This window comes from Stylophora pistillata, chromosome 4 (genome assembly GCF_964205215.1).
Source record: "Stylophora pistillata chromosome 4, jaStyPist1.2, whole genome shotgun sequence".
Lineage (NCBI taxonomy): Eukaryota > Metazoa > Cnidaria > Anthozoa > Scleractinia > Pocilloporidae > Stylophora > Stylophora pistillata.
In genome coordinates this window covers 37,577,926-37,593,451 of record NC_142522.1, presented here as the reverse complement: position 1 = coordinate 37,593,451, position 15,526 = coordinate 37,577,926, and the positions used below count along the sequence as shown (strand labels likewise).

The 15,526-nt window shown below is 37.7% G+C and overlaps 1 protein-coding gene and 1 pseudogene across 2 annotated transcripts in view; both read left to right on the top strand.

The window, feature by feature from the left end:
* The window catches only part of LOC148733587 (uncharacterized), a 7,520-nt pseudogene extending 624 nt beyond the window's left edge, over positions 1–6,896 (top strand). The window contains exons 1-5 of the transcript XR_015999730.1: positions 1–866; positions 1,506–1,768; positions 2,246–3,859; positions 4,563–4,837; positions 5,246–6,896. The exon at positions 1–866 is cut by the window's left edge and continues 624 nt beyond it. The product of XR_015999730.1 is annotated as an uncharacterized LOC148733587 (transcript). The remainder of the gene's footprint in view (positions 867–1,505; positions 1,769–2,245; positions 3,860–4,562; positions 4,838–5,245) is intronic.
* Positions 6,897–12,952: 6,056 nt separating this feature from the next.
* On the top strand, positions 12,953–14,666 carry LOC148733586 (uncharacterized). The gene is made up of 4 exons (XM_088756147.1): positions 12,953–13,718; positions 13,825–13,937; positions 14,214–14,290; positions 14,496–14,666. Exons 1-4 carry the CDS (start codon positions 13,661–13,663, stop codon positions 14,587–14,589), a joined length of 342 nt encoding a protein of 113 aa, XP_088612273.1. The 5' UTR covers positions 12,953–13,660; the 3' UTR covers positions 14,590–14,666.
* Positions 14,667–15,526: the final 860 nt, after the last annotated feature.

Below are 15,526 nucleotides of genomic sequence, written 5' to 3'. Positions count from 1 at the left end.
TGGCGAATGAAACAAAACGTATATGGATGAGAAGTAATATCCACACATTGTTATGTAACCCTTGCGTAACTTCATGCAAACCGTCGTGATAGAGAGCAATAGAAATCCCAGTTGCTTCACGAACTATTATTAATTTTATATTTGACGAGGTAAAAAGCTTAAGCTGTTACAAGTTGCCTTTACTATGGCCTCTCATCCCCTGTCTACTAAGAATGCAACCAATTATGCACGACTTTGTCAGCTCCTAATTGACGTCGGCTCCCAGGTATTACGAGAGAAATTCAATGATATCCATGATCCTGAAAATCTCCTCGTCGTAGTTAACAATTTTATGTCTAAACTGAAGTCTTTGAGATCCAGAAGAATCCTTAGCCAAGCACAGTGGGACTCCATAGACCCAGCCATACACACGACAGTTTCATCTGAGAATTTTGACATCTCTACCTTGTGCGTGCTCTTGACAAACATCTATAACCTTCCACCTCCAGTAACGGGCTGGAAACACCCTCCAGCTCCAACGGATTACTGTCCTGGGGCAGACATCTTAAGAATGAGGCAGTTCAGAAATTCCTTGTATGCACATGTCACGAAGACCTCCATTGACGAAAGCATCTTTAAAAGCTATTGGAGTGACATCCGGGAAGTTTTAGTCAGACTAGGAGGGACAAGGTATGACGAAGCGATAAGACTGAAGTAAAAACTGAGTGCATGGATCCTGATGTTGAAGAAGATTACAAAAACCTTTTAAAAGAATGGCAAAAGCAAGATGATGACATTAAAGATCGACTCGATTCGATTGACAAGAAAACGGAAAAAACCCACGAGTTACTTTTCGATTTAAAAGACCATGTAGTCTCTTTAGGAGGTACCTCAGGTAGGTAAATCAACTGTCTAACTAGCAGTTAGCTGAGTATTGATTTCACGGCTGCTATCTTTTATCCCAAGCGAATTCTTCCTGATAAAAAGCGCTCAGCTTCAAATCATTTTTTATTAGAAAAATATCCATGTGACAATTAGCTGTTTTGGTTTCTTAGGTTACAAATCCCTGCTTGAAACTTTATAATATATAGTGTTTCTTAAGGCACCAGGAAAACATCTGTAGTAACTATCAAGGCGTTCTGTTTTCGCTTTAATGGAAAGTCAAAAGGAAATTGTAATTACTTTGAATCAAGGAAGAGACGCACTAAATGTTTGCTTCATACGTGTATACAGCAAATTCAACGGTCAGGACACATACTGAAGCCGAAAGTTTTCTTGTTTTGAAACAGAAAATTAAGTGTCGACGAGCATTTTAGTTTCAGAATAATAAGGGTGTAGCTGGAGGAGGGGGGGGGGGTTCTGGGGTGCCTGTAACTCTCCCCTCCCCACACTTTGTAAGCCTCTTCTTAAGTAAACAACCCACAATATTGAGGTCGCTAAGACTGGTAAGCACCCTTGTGTGATACCCCGTGTGAAAAATTCAGGCTACTCTCCTTATTCATATAGTCTCCATAATGGTATATCCCGATCCCACTGGATACAGGTGAAAGGCACTTGCAGCTTTCTATTGAGGAGGAATTAACTTATGACGATTTTGAGAAGCTAAACGTGTTGTGCGGGCTATCTATTCCACTCAGCCGTCTCGAAACAGCGAAACGCCCACGGCACGAGCGGTTTTGCGATGTCACTGATTGCTCTGACTCGAGCGACGAAAATAAGCACAAGCTCTCTTCCTTGCTTTATCACATTGGAAGAATGGACCTCAGAAATCGTGTTCTTGGTGTACAAGGTAAGTATTCAACGTTGGAACTCTAAGATCTGTGGACCAAACGACATATATTGCGCACTATTTATTGCAGAGTGAATTAAACAAGAGGTCTTTCCACAGTCATTGTGATATATCTGTTAAACATCGCTATTTCTGATGTGAGTAAATATGCCACGTCCATTCAGGAAAGAAAATTCGTTTTTGATGCGATAAGCTTAAAGTGCCTGATATCGTGAAGTTTCCAAAAATTAGAGAAAGCAGTGTGCAATTTACACGCAAGCGCTCCAGCCCACAAGTTAATTTGCTTCTCTTTCCATACCAAGTGATTTCCTAACGTGCCTAAAGCAAGCAACAGGTTTTCGAGAGGGCTGTGTTTGTCCTTGCGGGTCTGCATACTCCCTTAAATTACCTTGGTTAACAGAACAATTTAAAGAAAGGACAAGTGATCGTTATTTATTCCTATTTTCTAAAAACCTGAACTTGTATTAAATTTATTACAACCTGTTCTTACTAAATCATTCAAGAACTTGGGTGGTATTCCTTGTGAAGTTCCGAATTTTGTGAGTCGGAAAGGGCAATGCTCCCCCATAATGAAGAAACTGACCCCAGGTGATCCCTGTCGAGTCGTTTCCATCACAGGACCGCCAGGTTTTGGCAAGTCCGAGGTGGCCATACAAGTTGGACGTGAACTGGTTTCACTAGGAAAGGTAGATGTGTTCTTTATTACCCTTAAGAGTATGACGTCATTGAATGGCATGGTGAACTCTCTTCTTGGAGCTCTTCAAATTTTGGCCGGCAAGGACTCAATTCAGCAGGCAAAGCATTGTCTTCGCACACTAGAAAATCACACCATTATCATATTAGACAATGTGGATGACATATTACTTCCTGAAAATATAGATACATTTTGCAATTTCGTTAGTTCGGTGGCCCAAACTGCTTCTCGTGTTAAGTTCATAATCATATCCCCCCAAGTGATAGACTTTTTATCCGTCAATACGTTACCACTCTGTTTGGACTCTCTTTGTCCAGACCATGCCAAAGAGTTGCTTTTGACACTGGAGTCAAGAGTATCCGAGGAAGATGCGGAACAGTTGTCCCATTACTGCGGTGGAGTGCCGTTAGTTCTGCGTACCACAGCTGCTATTTTAGCGAAAGGAATTGATGCTAAAGCCCTTATAAGTGAGTTCCAAACAAGTATCGTGCCAACTCTGAAATCATTGAAGTCTAGTCTCCCAACGTTGTCCCATGATCATCAACTCTTTCACTGCTTTGAGATCTGTTTCAGTCGTCTGTAACCTGACCAAAAACCGCTCTTGTAACTTTGGCAGCCTTCCAAAGAACATTCAGCGCACCTAAAGCTCAGTTCCTGTTTAGCCACCTATCTCGGTACAGACTTGGAATGTTGCTACAAGGCCTTGTGGATAAGTCCATGCTACAGTTTAGTTTCATGTGAAAAGAGTATCAAGTCCACAATATCATCCAGTCGTTTTGTGTTGATCGTGCATTCAAAGAGGACTTGAAGCTAAGGTATCATTCAGCCAAAAGATTATTCAACGCTCGGTATTTGGAGATGTTACAGGATCTATACGCTCTTTTCTTGTCCCACAACTGCTGCGATGCAGTCCAAAAGTTTTTCAACAATCGATTCAACATCAAGAAGGTCTTGAAAGATTCCCTTTCTTTCTCCGATTTGGAAAAAAAAATGCATTGATACGGCAGTTGAAGTTACTCCTTTCCTAGCCAAGATGTTCACCAAAGCTAAATTCCTAACAGTATACAGTAAATTTACAAATGCCTGCATTGTAAATGGAGAAAAGAAGAGACAAGGAGAGCGTTTGACAGCAGAGGCCTACGATATCCTTTCACATTGTGCATGTCACCTTCCGTGTTCATCGGCTGTGTCCAAATTCAAAGAGGCTGACAAGATCCAAAAGGAACTTGGCGACCACTCATCCATCATTCGTGCCTTTTGACTGAGTAAACTTGGCCGTTGTTTCAGCCAGTACAAAGACTTGGATCAAGCCATTCCACTGATAAGGAGGTCCATCGAGATCAGTGAAAAGAAGAACAACCGCATCTTTAGTGCAGCAGCTTATAAAGACCTTGTAGGTAAGATATTGCATTTTGTCTCTTTGGATGGGTGCACTGGTAATCGAATCACAAAAAATATTTTGATTTCAGCCCTTATACACTAGGCGCTCCTCCGGTTCGAACCACAGTCAAACATGGATCAGTTGTCTCCGAGTATGATTAGCTATGATTTCTCTTCTCGCATATGGAGTACAGAAAAGTTCAATGTAACTAGTGAAAAACTCGAACATATCCCTTAACTCATGGTAAGCTTGACCCCATATGAAATTATTCTTGCACAGCCAGAGTCATGTGACCAAGCAAGAATCAGTCTTTTGAAGTTGTCAAGCTTTCCTAAGCAGCCCACTCTGATAGCTCTGCTATGAGTTACTTAGTTTCATAGGGGCTTTTTTTTTAAGCGAGTGGCATAAATGGAGTGAGAACAACTACATGATATCGTCAGGACTGGTTATAAACATTTAATTAACTTTTTTCAGCCCTTCAATGCCAGAACATGGGAAAAATCTCAGTCATACATGCATGGTTTCTATGTTTCTTTTTTTTTTTTTTTTAAGTGAGTTTAATAATTTTATTTACTATTAAAAGTGTTGTAAAGCGTCCTCCAAAGCAACTTTCGTTGTACATAAAATATTTCCTCATGAGTGATGTGCTTAACGATGGCAGTTGGTTACTCATGAGACAACTGATTAATCTAAGCTTTGTGTTGTTCTCTTACCTGTAGCTGCATATGCGTTCAGCGGAGATCATCAAGAGGCCAATACAATCAGGGAGAAGTACTCACTTCCGGTGTACCTAGAGTACCTAAGAGACCATCCTTTCACAGCTACGCTGATGGACGACTTGGGGACATCGTACCAAATTCTTGCAAACTATGGCAGTGCGATAAAGTTTATTCGCAAAGCGCTGCACATAAGAAAACACTCCCTGGGTAATCATGAAGTAACAGCAAGGTCTTTCTATGACCTTGGGAAGTTAAATATAGATTAAATTAAATCTGTCTGATGAGTGCGTAACCACGAAACTCCGAGTAGCAGAAACCATGTGTCGTCTTGTTTGATCGCTATCCACTGTATTAAGCTCTACACATGTGTATTGAGCACTGTTCAACGGTATCGGCTACTTCCCCAAATATATATATATATAAATATATATATATATATATATATATATATATATATAAATATATATATATATATACACATATATTTGTTTTTTGAAAACGTATCCAATTCTCACATTCTCAGAATTCTTTTCCTTCACAAAACCTCTACAGCAACTCGAGGTTGGCAAGTATTTGGAGTTCTGAGCTTAAAAGTCATGATTGTTTATCACTCCACGGACATTTACACACTATTGTGAGTTATCAATTCAAAACAATTTTATCATTAATTCTTCAATCAACAGGCTTTAGCTATGAAAGAAGAACTGGACGAAGCTCTAGAAGCTCTTAGAAGTGCCCTCGCTATCCAAGACGAAGTGTTAGGAAACCACCAGGAGACAGAACGTTCACACAGGGAGATAGCTCACGTCCTAAAAAAGCTTGGGCGACACGAGGAAGCCAAAAGAGAAGGTCTACTAGCTCAACAAATGTCCTCCTCTCTTCTTGAGCCCCAGCCTGTGTCCTGATTATACTTTTGGTATCCTTTAGAATTGTTTATATACATTAATTGGCCAGAATTACTCACTAGGGGAAAAGAATCATCTAAACATAGCGTTTCTCTTAACCATTACCTTCTATATATAACTTGAGTCTTCATTTCCCATCGGTTGACCTCTTTAGCATAACGGTGGCTTTCAGACTGTGATGCCCTTTCACTTAGTTAGTCGAGCAACAAGCGAGAAGTTGATAAGAAAGATGTTGTTAGTATTCAGAGTACATTTCAAATGCTGGCGTTTTGTGCATTCATCTCTTCGTCCCGAGGTCTAAGACATGGCTTTAAGGGTAAAGACAGGACGGAGGACTTTGTTCACTTAAGAGACAGTTAAGTATACCTTACGGAGGCAATCTTCCCATTAGAAATTGAGAAAAAAAAGCGCTAGCTTTTTAAAGTACGTGAGAAGCAACAGTTTTATGGAGCAAATTCTTCAGAGGGACTAAAAAATGTTGGTACGATTGAGAGAGACTCAGAGAAATTGAGAGAGGGAGAGAGAGTGATTGAAAAGTTAAAATAAAAAATTTGGCTGTGATCTCCCAGAAAACATTAGTTTCGAAAGTAATCGTTGATTTCCTTTGCTTTCTGATTAGTCTATAAATCTCGCACCAACTACTCATTCCAGACGTAAACGGCATTGTCATGAGCGTTTTCTATCGCATGAGGAGTTTGCTAGTTATTACGTCTTTAACCTCTTACTGGCTCCATGTGAAATTTGATGAGTTCAGTGAAGAAAAATAAAAAAGGCCAAAAAAAAAAGATGCTGATGGCAAAATTTTATGTCAACAGCAGAAAACTTCATTGTTAGTTCACTATTTTTGGGAGTAGTATAACAGAATTACCAAGGGCAGAGTTTATTCAATAATATGTAGACACTGTGTAAGCAAGAGGAGCCGGATTAAGTTCCCAGATTTAGCCAAACTAGAGTTATATAACATCAACTTTAAGTGTTTATGTTAAAACAACGGCGTTCGGCAAAAATATTTTTGTATAGTTAAGATTAAGAATAATTGTGTAGTTTTTATCGAGAAAGGTGTTCTTGAGTATCCTATCGTTACATTTCAGAATTCGGTGTTTCTATCGTTCAAAATCAACTTGAGACTTTCGGCATTTTTATTAGCGAACATCTATGGCGAACATCTATGGCGCATTGTTACTTAACGAAGGAGTCATCTCTGATTTTAAGCCTTTAGCACTTAGGATTTTTTATCGCATGGTCGAATATGTTTCTATCTCGCATAGAGCGCAGGTACTTCCAAGTTTAAGAAAGCACAACCAAATGAAAATATAAGCGCATCGCTTATATCACATCTATCAGTTGGAGTCATTAGTTTGATAGTGATCACTGAATAAAGACGTTGTAACAGCAAGTAAAAGGTACATTAAAGAAGAAGCTCGTGTGATCCAAGTCTCCTTGATACCATACCCTCAGCGACTTTGCTCTAAATTATTTTCCCCAACAATATCCAAGATGTATCCTCCAGGTACAAGTGTCCAGAACTATTAATGGTCTGCCCAAAGTCGAAATGGTGTTGTAGCATTCCGAATTCTAAGCCCATTTTGATATTGGTTCTTACCTGTGAGTTGTGGAAGGACATAGGGCATAAGTGATGTAGCCTTCGATACTTTTTGCTTCGCCTCTTTTAAAGATTTTGTGTTATCTTGTGTTTGCCCAGAAACAAATTAAATGAGACTGAAATGAGATAGAAAAACAAGGCTTGTCTCTCGAAACGTGTTGAATCACCCGAAAACAGGGTTGAAACAAAATCATTATCTAACCGACAGGAAGAAATATACTTCCTACAAATGTCTCTCCCAAGATCCCAGGGCTTTCATTTAAAAACTTGCTATGCCTTGAGAACAGTTACCTGCCTTGGTTTCGCCTTTTTTTGTTTTTGTTTTAGACTGGACTGCACACCACACGCCTTACTATTGATCTATCAGAGCGCAGAATCACTTTTTTCCCCCATTTTCTTCGAAAAGGCCCCCGGTTTTGTTAAAGCTTGAAAAAAATATTAGCTCTGAAAAAGAATAGACTTGAATAAAATGTAGTTGAATGTGGAATTTTTAAAAGAGAATGACGAGCATAATGAGTAGTCTCTACATAAAAGGTAGGTTTATTGGTGTCCAATTGTTTCTTTACCTCTAAAACACCAAGTTACCGCAAATGGCTGAAGTAATTTGTTGCAGCATAATATCGATGGGAAGAATCTCTCCAGTAATCTCTTTGATGAGCGACATATTTTGTCAACGAAATTATTGAACGGAAAACGGAGGTGTACATGTACCATTTTCCGAGAATTCCCATTGTTTCCAGTTTTTCCAAGAACTCGACCGAGATTCTTCCTGGTGCAGGACCAGCAGGACCAGCTATTGCTTATTCAATTACTCAAATCTTGAATATTTCAATTAATTCTGGTGTATTCCCTGATTGTTGGAAGATAGCGAAAGTCATTCCGTTGTTTAAATCTGGGGACCGTGAGGATCCGGACAATTATCGACCCATTTCGATATTACCAGTTTTGTCAAAGATTCTGGAACGTCATATACACGATCATCTCTATAATTACTTATGTGAAAACAATCTATTGTACCCTTTACAGTCAGGTTTTCGGAAACACCATGGAACAGACACCGCTCTTATACGAGTCATAGACAATTTGTTATTTAATCTAGACAATGATCAAGTCAGCGGTCTTCTTTTAGTTGATTACAGGAAAGCTTTTGATATGGTTGACCGTGAAATTCTTTTGCAAAAGCTGAATGCCTATGGTTTAACTCCAGTTGCACGTAAATGGTTTAGTTCATACTTGACTGATAGACATCAATTTATTGCTCTTGATAATGTGACATCTGACTCTGCTCTTGTGAGGCATGGTGTTCCACAGGGTAGTATCCTTGACCCTTTACTTTTTGTCATTTATATCAATGATTTGCCTCTACATGTTAATGGTGCTGACCTGGATCTCTATGCTGATGACACCACACTGACATTATCGGCAGATATCTCAGCGGTTGATTCTCTACAAGATTCACTAGCTGCTTCTTTGAAGGAAATTGAATGCTGGACGCACACCAATAAACTTCCTCTCAATGAAAAAAAGACTAAAACACTACTGGTCACAGGCAAACGCCTTGGGAAGAAACTTCCAGATGGTTATAATTTATCTCTTAAAACTATGAATGGTGTATCATTGGAACAAGTACCCTCAGCTAAACTTCTTGGTATAGACATTGACCACGATTTATCAATGAACACTTATGTTGACAGACTGTGCAAAAAAATTTCACAAAGAATTGGAATTTTGAATAAGATCAAACTTTGTTTACCATTTAACCAAAGACTTTTATTTTATAATAGTTTGATTAAGCCATTATTTGATTATGCCAATGTTGCATGGCAGTCACTTTGCTCTAATGAATCTCTTTTAAGAATACTTAGGCTACAAAAGAGAGCTGCTAGGGTTTTATTAGATGCTGAACCACGTAGTTCATCAGTTATGCTATTCAATCGTTTAAAGTGGATACCATTTTATAACTCTACTAAGATAGCTAAATGTTCAATACTATTTAAAAGGATTAATTATTGTGTACCTAATTATCTTAATGATAGCTTAAGATTATTAAGTTCAGTACATTCACGCAACACTAGATTTTGTAAATACAACTTTTTATTACCTAAGTTTAAAAGGGCTAGAGAAGGAGGGAAAACTTTTCTAGTTTCTGCCATAAAATTATGGAATCAGTTAAAGCCTGAATTAAAAAAGTCTAATACACTTAAGGCCTTTAAAGACAACGTATTTAAATATTATTATGATGACAAATCATGCTTAGCTCATTTTAATCGGTAAATTTTATTGATAGTAGTTTTATATATTCTTACTTGTTTATATTATCTTGTATTATATATTTTATCAATTTAAATATTATTTGTAATTAGCTAAATTTCTATTTATATTTGTAATTTTTTTTTTTTTTTTTTCAATATATTAATGATTCTATTGTATTTGCATTTATGTATTTATTGTATTTAAGAGGACCACAAGTTTATTAGTGTTTGTGCACTATCACGTGCTATCCTCAATAAATAAAGTCTTACTACTACTACTACGACAATATTCAAGTACGAGATCGGTCCTAGACTGATTTCCAGTTGAAATTATTCCGTTTCATCTAACCCAACTTGTTTGATTTAATATTCTAACCTCACAAAAAAATGGCAAATGGGACCAGTGTGTTGTGGCTAAATCCTTTAACTTACGTGAGTGACCAAGCTAAGACAGAATTTCTCCTTACAATATCAATACAACATCAAGCAGAGAAGTAATGTGAAAAACGAAAAACATCAATAAGGGGACGATTAGTTGATACAATACCAAATTCTTTAAACAACATCATAAAAATTGAATTGGAAAGATGGAAAGTTTTGAGCTCGGTAAAGAAAAAGCGGAAAATGTTTCTTTCGTTTTGTCACGAGCGTGGGACAAAGAAAAATTGAGTCCCCGCGCCGTGAGGAATCGAGTTTTTCGGGGCCCCACGCTCGTGACGATACGAAAAAACACCTTTCACTGTAATGAAAGTTGTATGGCAGACATTAATTACTTTAGAAATTTTGGGAGCCAAAAGGTTTAGGCCATCCAGAGCCCTGAATTAAAGAAGAGACCATGATCATATAGTACCTTCCCCGCTGGTATTGACCTTTACTTACAGCTTTCCATAGGAATATTGTATATATAAAACAAAAATCTAGGCCTTGTGCCTATAACAGAAGTATTTGTAGACACAATGAAAGTAGTTCTTGTTGATCATCATAGAATATTAACTCCACTTCAAACAGTTCGTCATCTGTAAAATTCTCTTTAAACCCTGAGTCATTATTTTTCATGAAAAACAACTCTGGTAATTCCTGACTTTACCATGAGATACAGCAACCAGTGCACGGACTGGCTTGATTGTTTTACTTCGTAACACAACTTAAGTAAGACGTTTATACCAATTCAATACTAAACTACACTAAGACAGATTTTACTGCTTGGTGAAAGACTCAGGTATGTAGACGCTATATCTTTGAGGATTTAACTAAGTACTGATGGTAGAAAAAGTATTGAACAGTACTAGACTAAATTAAAACTTGCAATTCCTTTTAAAATGTATAATTTTCCTGGGCCTTGAGCAAATATGGCATTTATTTTATTAGTTCATTCCCTAGAGAATGGCGGTGCTTGAAAACGTCAAATTAAATTTTTTTATATATATGCGGAAAAACATACACAGGAAGTAGATAATAACCATGTACTCCATTAGTCAAAAAAACCTATTGTTAGTCCTTTACCAAAAAAAAAAAATGTTAAAAAGTAAAGGGAGTTAGTTAGTTTCTTAAGAAACTATGGTGCTGCATCGGTGGGGCAGAAAAACAAGATAATTTGGTTTTATCATGAATGAAGTTCATAATATAAATTGCCCTTACCAAAATTGAAGCATGGCTAGTATACTTTTTGTCTACAAAGAGTATACACTGTTTGTACCTCACTGTTGTGGTGTACATATTTAGTATACATCAAATATACATCATGCAAAATTTAGTCTTGCCATTTAACAATGTATACTATTTGTATATCACTGTTGCATCAGGGCTATGATGTATACTGTAAGACTGTGGTGTATAATTGTTGTAGACATTGAATGTCCTAAATACCAAAACGTAAGTTAACTTCAAGAGTAATGTATACTAAGAGTATACATCCATAGGAAGCTGAGTCATACATTCTACCTGGTTTTCAACATGACGTATATTTATTGTCTACACTGCCAGAACTGTCTGACATCTAAGATGTAAATTACAAAATTTACAACTGATATTGACAACAATACAATTTTTCCAATGATACTCTTTCATATCATTACCATAAAATCTCAGTTATTTAAGCAAGTGCATGTGTAAAACATTGATGGCTCTAGAAATTTCATATCAAGTTGTAAGTGTAAAAACTTCAGTCCTTTTCATACTGATCAGGAAAAATTCCCATGAAGGAAGTACTAGTTATCATCTCCACAGTCAATGCAAAAGCATAATTGAATAATGTCCTCCACTGGAATGGCAGTGATACAATTGTCACTCCTCAGGACTGGAACCAAATGAGGAACAGTAGCACCAGTGTAAACATCATTAGTAATAACAAGGTTATTGTTAAGTCTCAGAAAATTTATCACGGCATAATAAAGTGGTTTTTTTACATTTGCAATTGTCATCACAAGCTGAAGGATTTGGACATTGCAAATTAATCTTGATATAAAACAAGATGTGCCCATAACAAGGTGATGGACTTCCACTGCCAGGTTTGACTTCAACAGTATAGTTGTTCCTTCTAGTCATGCTCTTGTATGACTTGGAATGAAACTGTGGTGCTGCATCGGTGGGGCAGAAAAGCAAGATAATCTGGTTTTATCATGAATGGAGCATGAGGGGACGCAAATCATCTGCACTGCAAGTATCCCGGAAAGTCCCATACATTTTCTTAGACTAAAAGTCTAAGAAAATGTATGGGGCTTTTTGAGCGCTCCAGGCAGCTTTCCTGTAAGGCGTCATAATCTTGTTGCTGCTGACATCGATGTGACAGATAATTGCTTTTACAGTGTTTTCTTTGCTGGCTTATATTGTCATCAAGTTTCAATAAGACGGCTCTCATTTTTCACGAGAACAACAAAGTTTTTGTAAATTACGAAATCGGATGCACGTACTGTTTCAACTAATTCGCTCTTCTTGCTTGGGAATACATTAATAAAATGTCGGCGGACCCTGAGGCCTCCACTAAGCTGGAAATACCAAATAAACGGGAGGTAAAATCGCGAAAAAATACCCCCAAGGAAAAACGTAAACAAAGTAGAGAATGGAGAAAGCGAAAGCGACAGCAGAAGAAGGCGGGTAATCTGGCTTAAGTTCTGCCTGGCTTAAGTTCTGCCTGGTATCAATGGTGGACCAAATGTGGCTAATGCAAACTTGATAGATGAAAAATCATTTTCTCCAAATCTGGATACAAAACAGGTAGGCAACGAAAGCGGACTTATCATGCTAAAGGCTAATTCTAAAGAAGAAATGGAAAGTGATGTGAAGCGACCACGATTAACAACAGTTTTAGATGTAAATTATTCAAGATCAGCAACAATGCTTCGGAGGGCGCTTGGAGACGATGCAAGACGCAGGCGGGCTCAATATTCAAGGCCGTTTTTGGCACAGACAACTTTTAAACGTATTAGTAGTCAGAAAAATATCCATTTGAAGAGTCATCACGAGACTCAGGTAAACAGAAGTTCAAATATTCGAAAAGGCTGGTTGTTATGGAGGGACGTCATAAACCGGCTAAGTGTATTTGCTGCCTTATGTTTAGTTTTGCATGCTGGTTTTGTGGTGTATCAGAACTCATTTCTGCTTGGCAGGAAAATGACATATAATACCGTTAAATTTCATTAAAGATCCCGCAAAGTGCCTGAGTTTGATTTTGCAGCTTATAGTGGTTGGTGGAAGATGCATTTAAAGTTAAATTTCCCGTAGGTACTAAAAGTTGGAATCACCTGAAACCACCGATGAAACCACCTGAAACCCCCAAGGAAACCATCTGAAATTACCTGAAAATATCTCGAAACAATTTAAAACAACATGAAAGCACCTAAAAAATTACGGGTGACATGAGAAAATAAGTGTTAACAATCAAGTTTATCCACAAGGAGCCCGGCTTACGGATATCGTATATAATGCCCTACAGTAAAGAATAGGCACCACAAACAGGTCTTCAAGGAAACATTCCAATTGTTCTTGTTGAAAACACACTCAATTAGCTCTACGAATGGCTGGGAGTTGCACGGGAATATGCGAATTCATTTCTTGACAAAGCACTTGCGTGACAATAACAACATGGGATCGCGAATGCAAAGAAGAAACTGTTTTAAATCGAAAGAAATACGTGAAGTTTTATCAACGGGATCATACAAATTATATATGAAAAAGCCCAGAAGATTTTCACAAGGAAATTTTGAGCATTGTGTTTCTTTTTAATCAGAGACGAATTTATAGCGTGACCTAGAATTTTACTGACTTTGTTATTGCAAAAGTGAAATACATGTGGATTTTTTGCAAGGTATTTTACTGCAAATGACAGAATATAGCTGATGAATGGTGGCTTTAACTTCCACTGCTCAAGTAAATTTCAGGTGGTTTCAGGCGGTTTCAGGTGATTCCAACTTTTAGTACCTACGTTAAATTTCCAGGTTATTTTATTACTGTCTGCCAATCTTGACTCTTCATATTTTTGCAATGTTTTTATGTTACATGTCTAGCCATGTTATGCTACTCAAGCAAAAAGGTGGTGATGCTAACAAATATATCAAAGAACTTTGCAAGCGAGGCCGAATTGGACACAGAGTGCTGTGTATTCTGCAAAGTTATTAAGGTAGGTTATACCTGCAATTGCTAAATGACATGCATCATAGCAGAATTCTACAGTAACACAAAACATTTTCAGGTTACCGGTATTTGTGATGCAATTTATTTGTAATCAATTAGTGACAGCTTTCTTGACTTTATGGAAAGGCAGAAATCTGTCCACAAACATGAACATGTTTTATCTGTGGTGAACAGTGATTATATATCTACAAATAGTAGTGAATATTATATGACTTTAGCCAAGTTAATTCATTATTAAGTCGTACGTGCACTTTGTTGATAGGAATGTGCCTGTCCTGATGTTCCTCGTGGGGAAGCCTTTGCTGAGTGTTTCCCAAAGAGCAAAGCAAATATTGGGGGGTAGGTACAACTCTGCATTTCCGTATTGACATGCATAAAAACGTGCAGCTTGCAGTATGGTACTTCACTTTCTATTTGGAACCCATGTCTTTAAATCTCACTTGGGATACTCAGTTTGACAGACAGTTACCAGCAGAAATATGGTAGGTTTGGATTATAAAGGTGGAAACTAAATTCACTGTTTTTTTTTTTCTGTCTGTTTCAGATGGACAGGGTTAAGAGATGACTTCCTCTATCCCCTTGAAGAGGAACCATGTGATATCAATTTGTGTGCTCTGCATGCAATGTATAACATTTGAATTTTTAAATTGTGTGCACCCATTGTAGTATGGCACAGTCAACATTGTTTTCTTTTAAAGAAATCTATTTTCTTGAAGTTTAATCCTGTGATAATAATCTTTTGTTTAGTGTTGCCTGATCACTTCTGAGATATTTATTTATTTGTCATATTTCTTTGATTAATATAGCATTCAGCATAATGCCAGAGGGCTTCTGGGATATATAGCAAACTTAGTTTTTCATTCACGGTTAATAGAGGGAAATGTTGTCTTTCCTTTCTGGTTCACCCAGGTTGAATTCCTGGCATTCAATGTAATGCCTGAGTGCTTCAGGGATATATAACATACTTAGCTTTTCATTCATGGTTAATATAGCAAAGTGTTGTCTATCCTTTCTGGTTCACCCAGGCTGAAGTCTTGGCATTCACAGTAATGCCGGAGCACTTCTGGGTATAACATACTTAGCTTTTCTCTCATGGTCAGTATAGGGAAGTGTTGTATATACTTTTTGGTTCACCCTGGCTGAAGTCCTGGCATTCAGTGTAATGCCTGAGTGCTTCTGGGATATATAACATACTTATTTTTTCATTCATGGTCAATCTTGGGAAGTTTTGTGTATCCTTTCTGGTTCACTCAGGCTGAAGTCCTGGCATTCATTGTAATGCCTGAGTGCTTCTGGGATATAAAACATACTTAGATTTTCATTCATGATTAATATAGGGAAGTGTTGTCTATCCTTTCTGGTTCACCCAGGCTGAAGTCCTGGCATTCAGAGTAATGCCTGAACACTTCTAGGACACATGACATACTTAGTTTTTCATTCACGAATATTATAGGGAAGTGTTGTCTATCCTTTGTGGTTCACCCAGGTAGAAGTCCTGGCATTCATTGTAATGCCTTAGCGCCACTGGGATATATAACATACTTAGGTTTTCATTCATGGTTAATATAGGGAAGT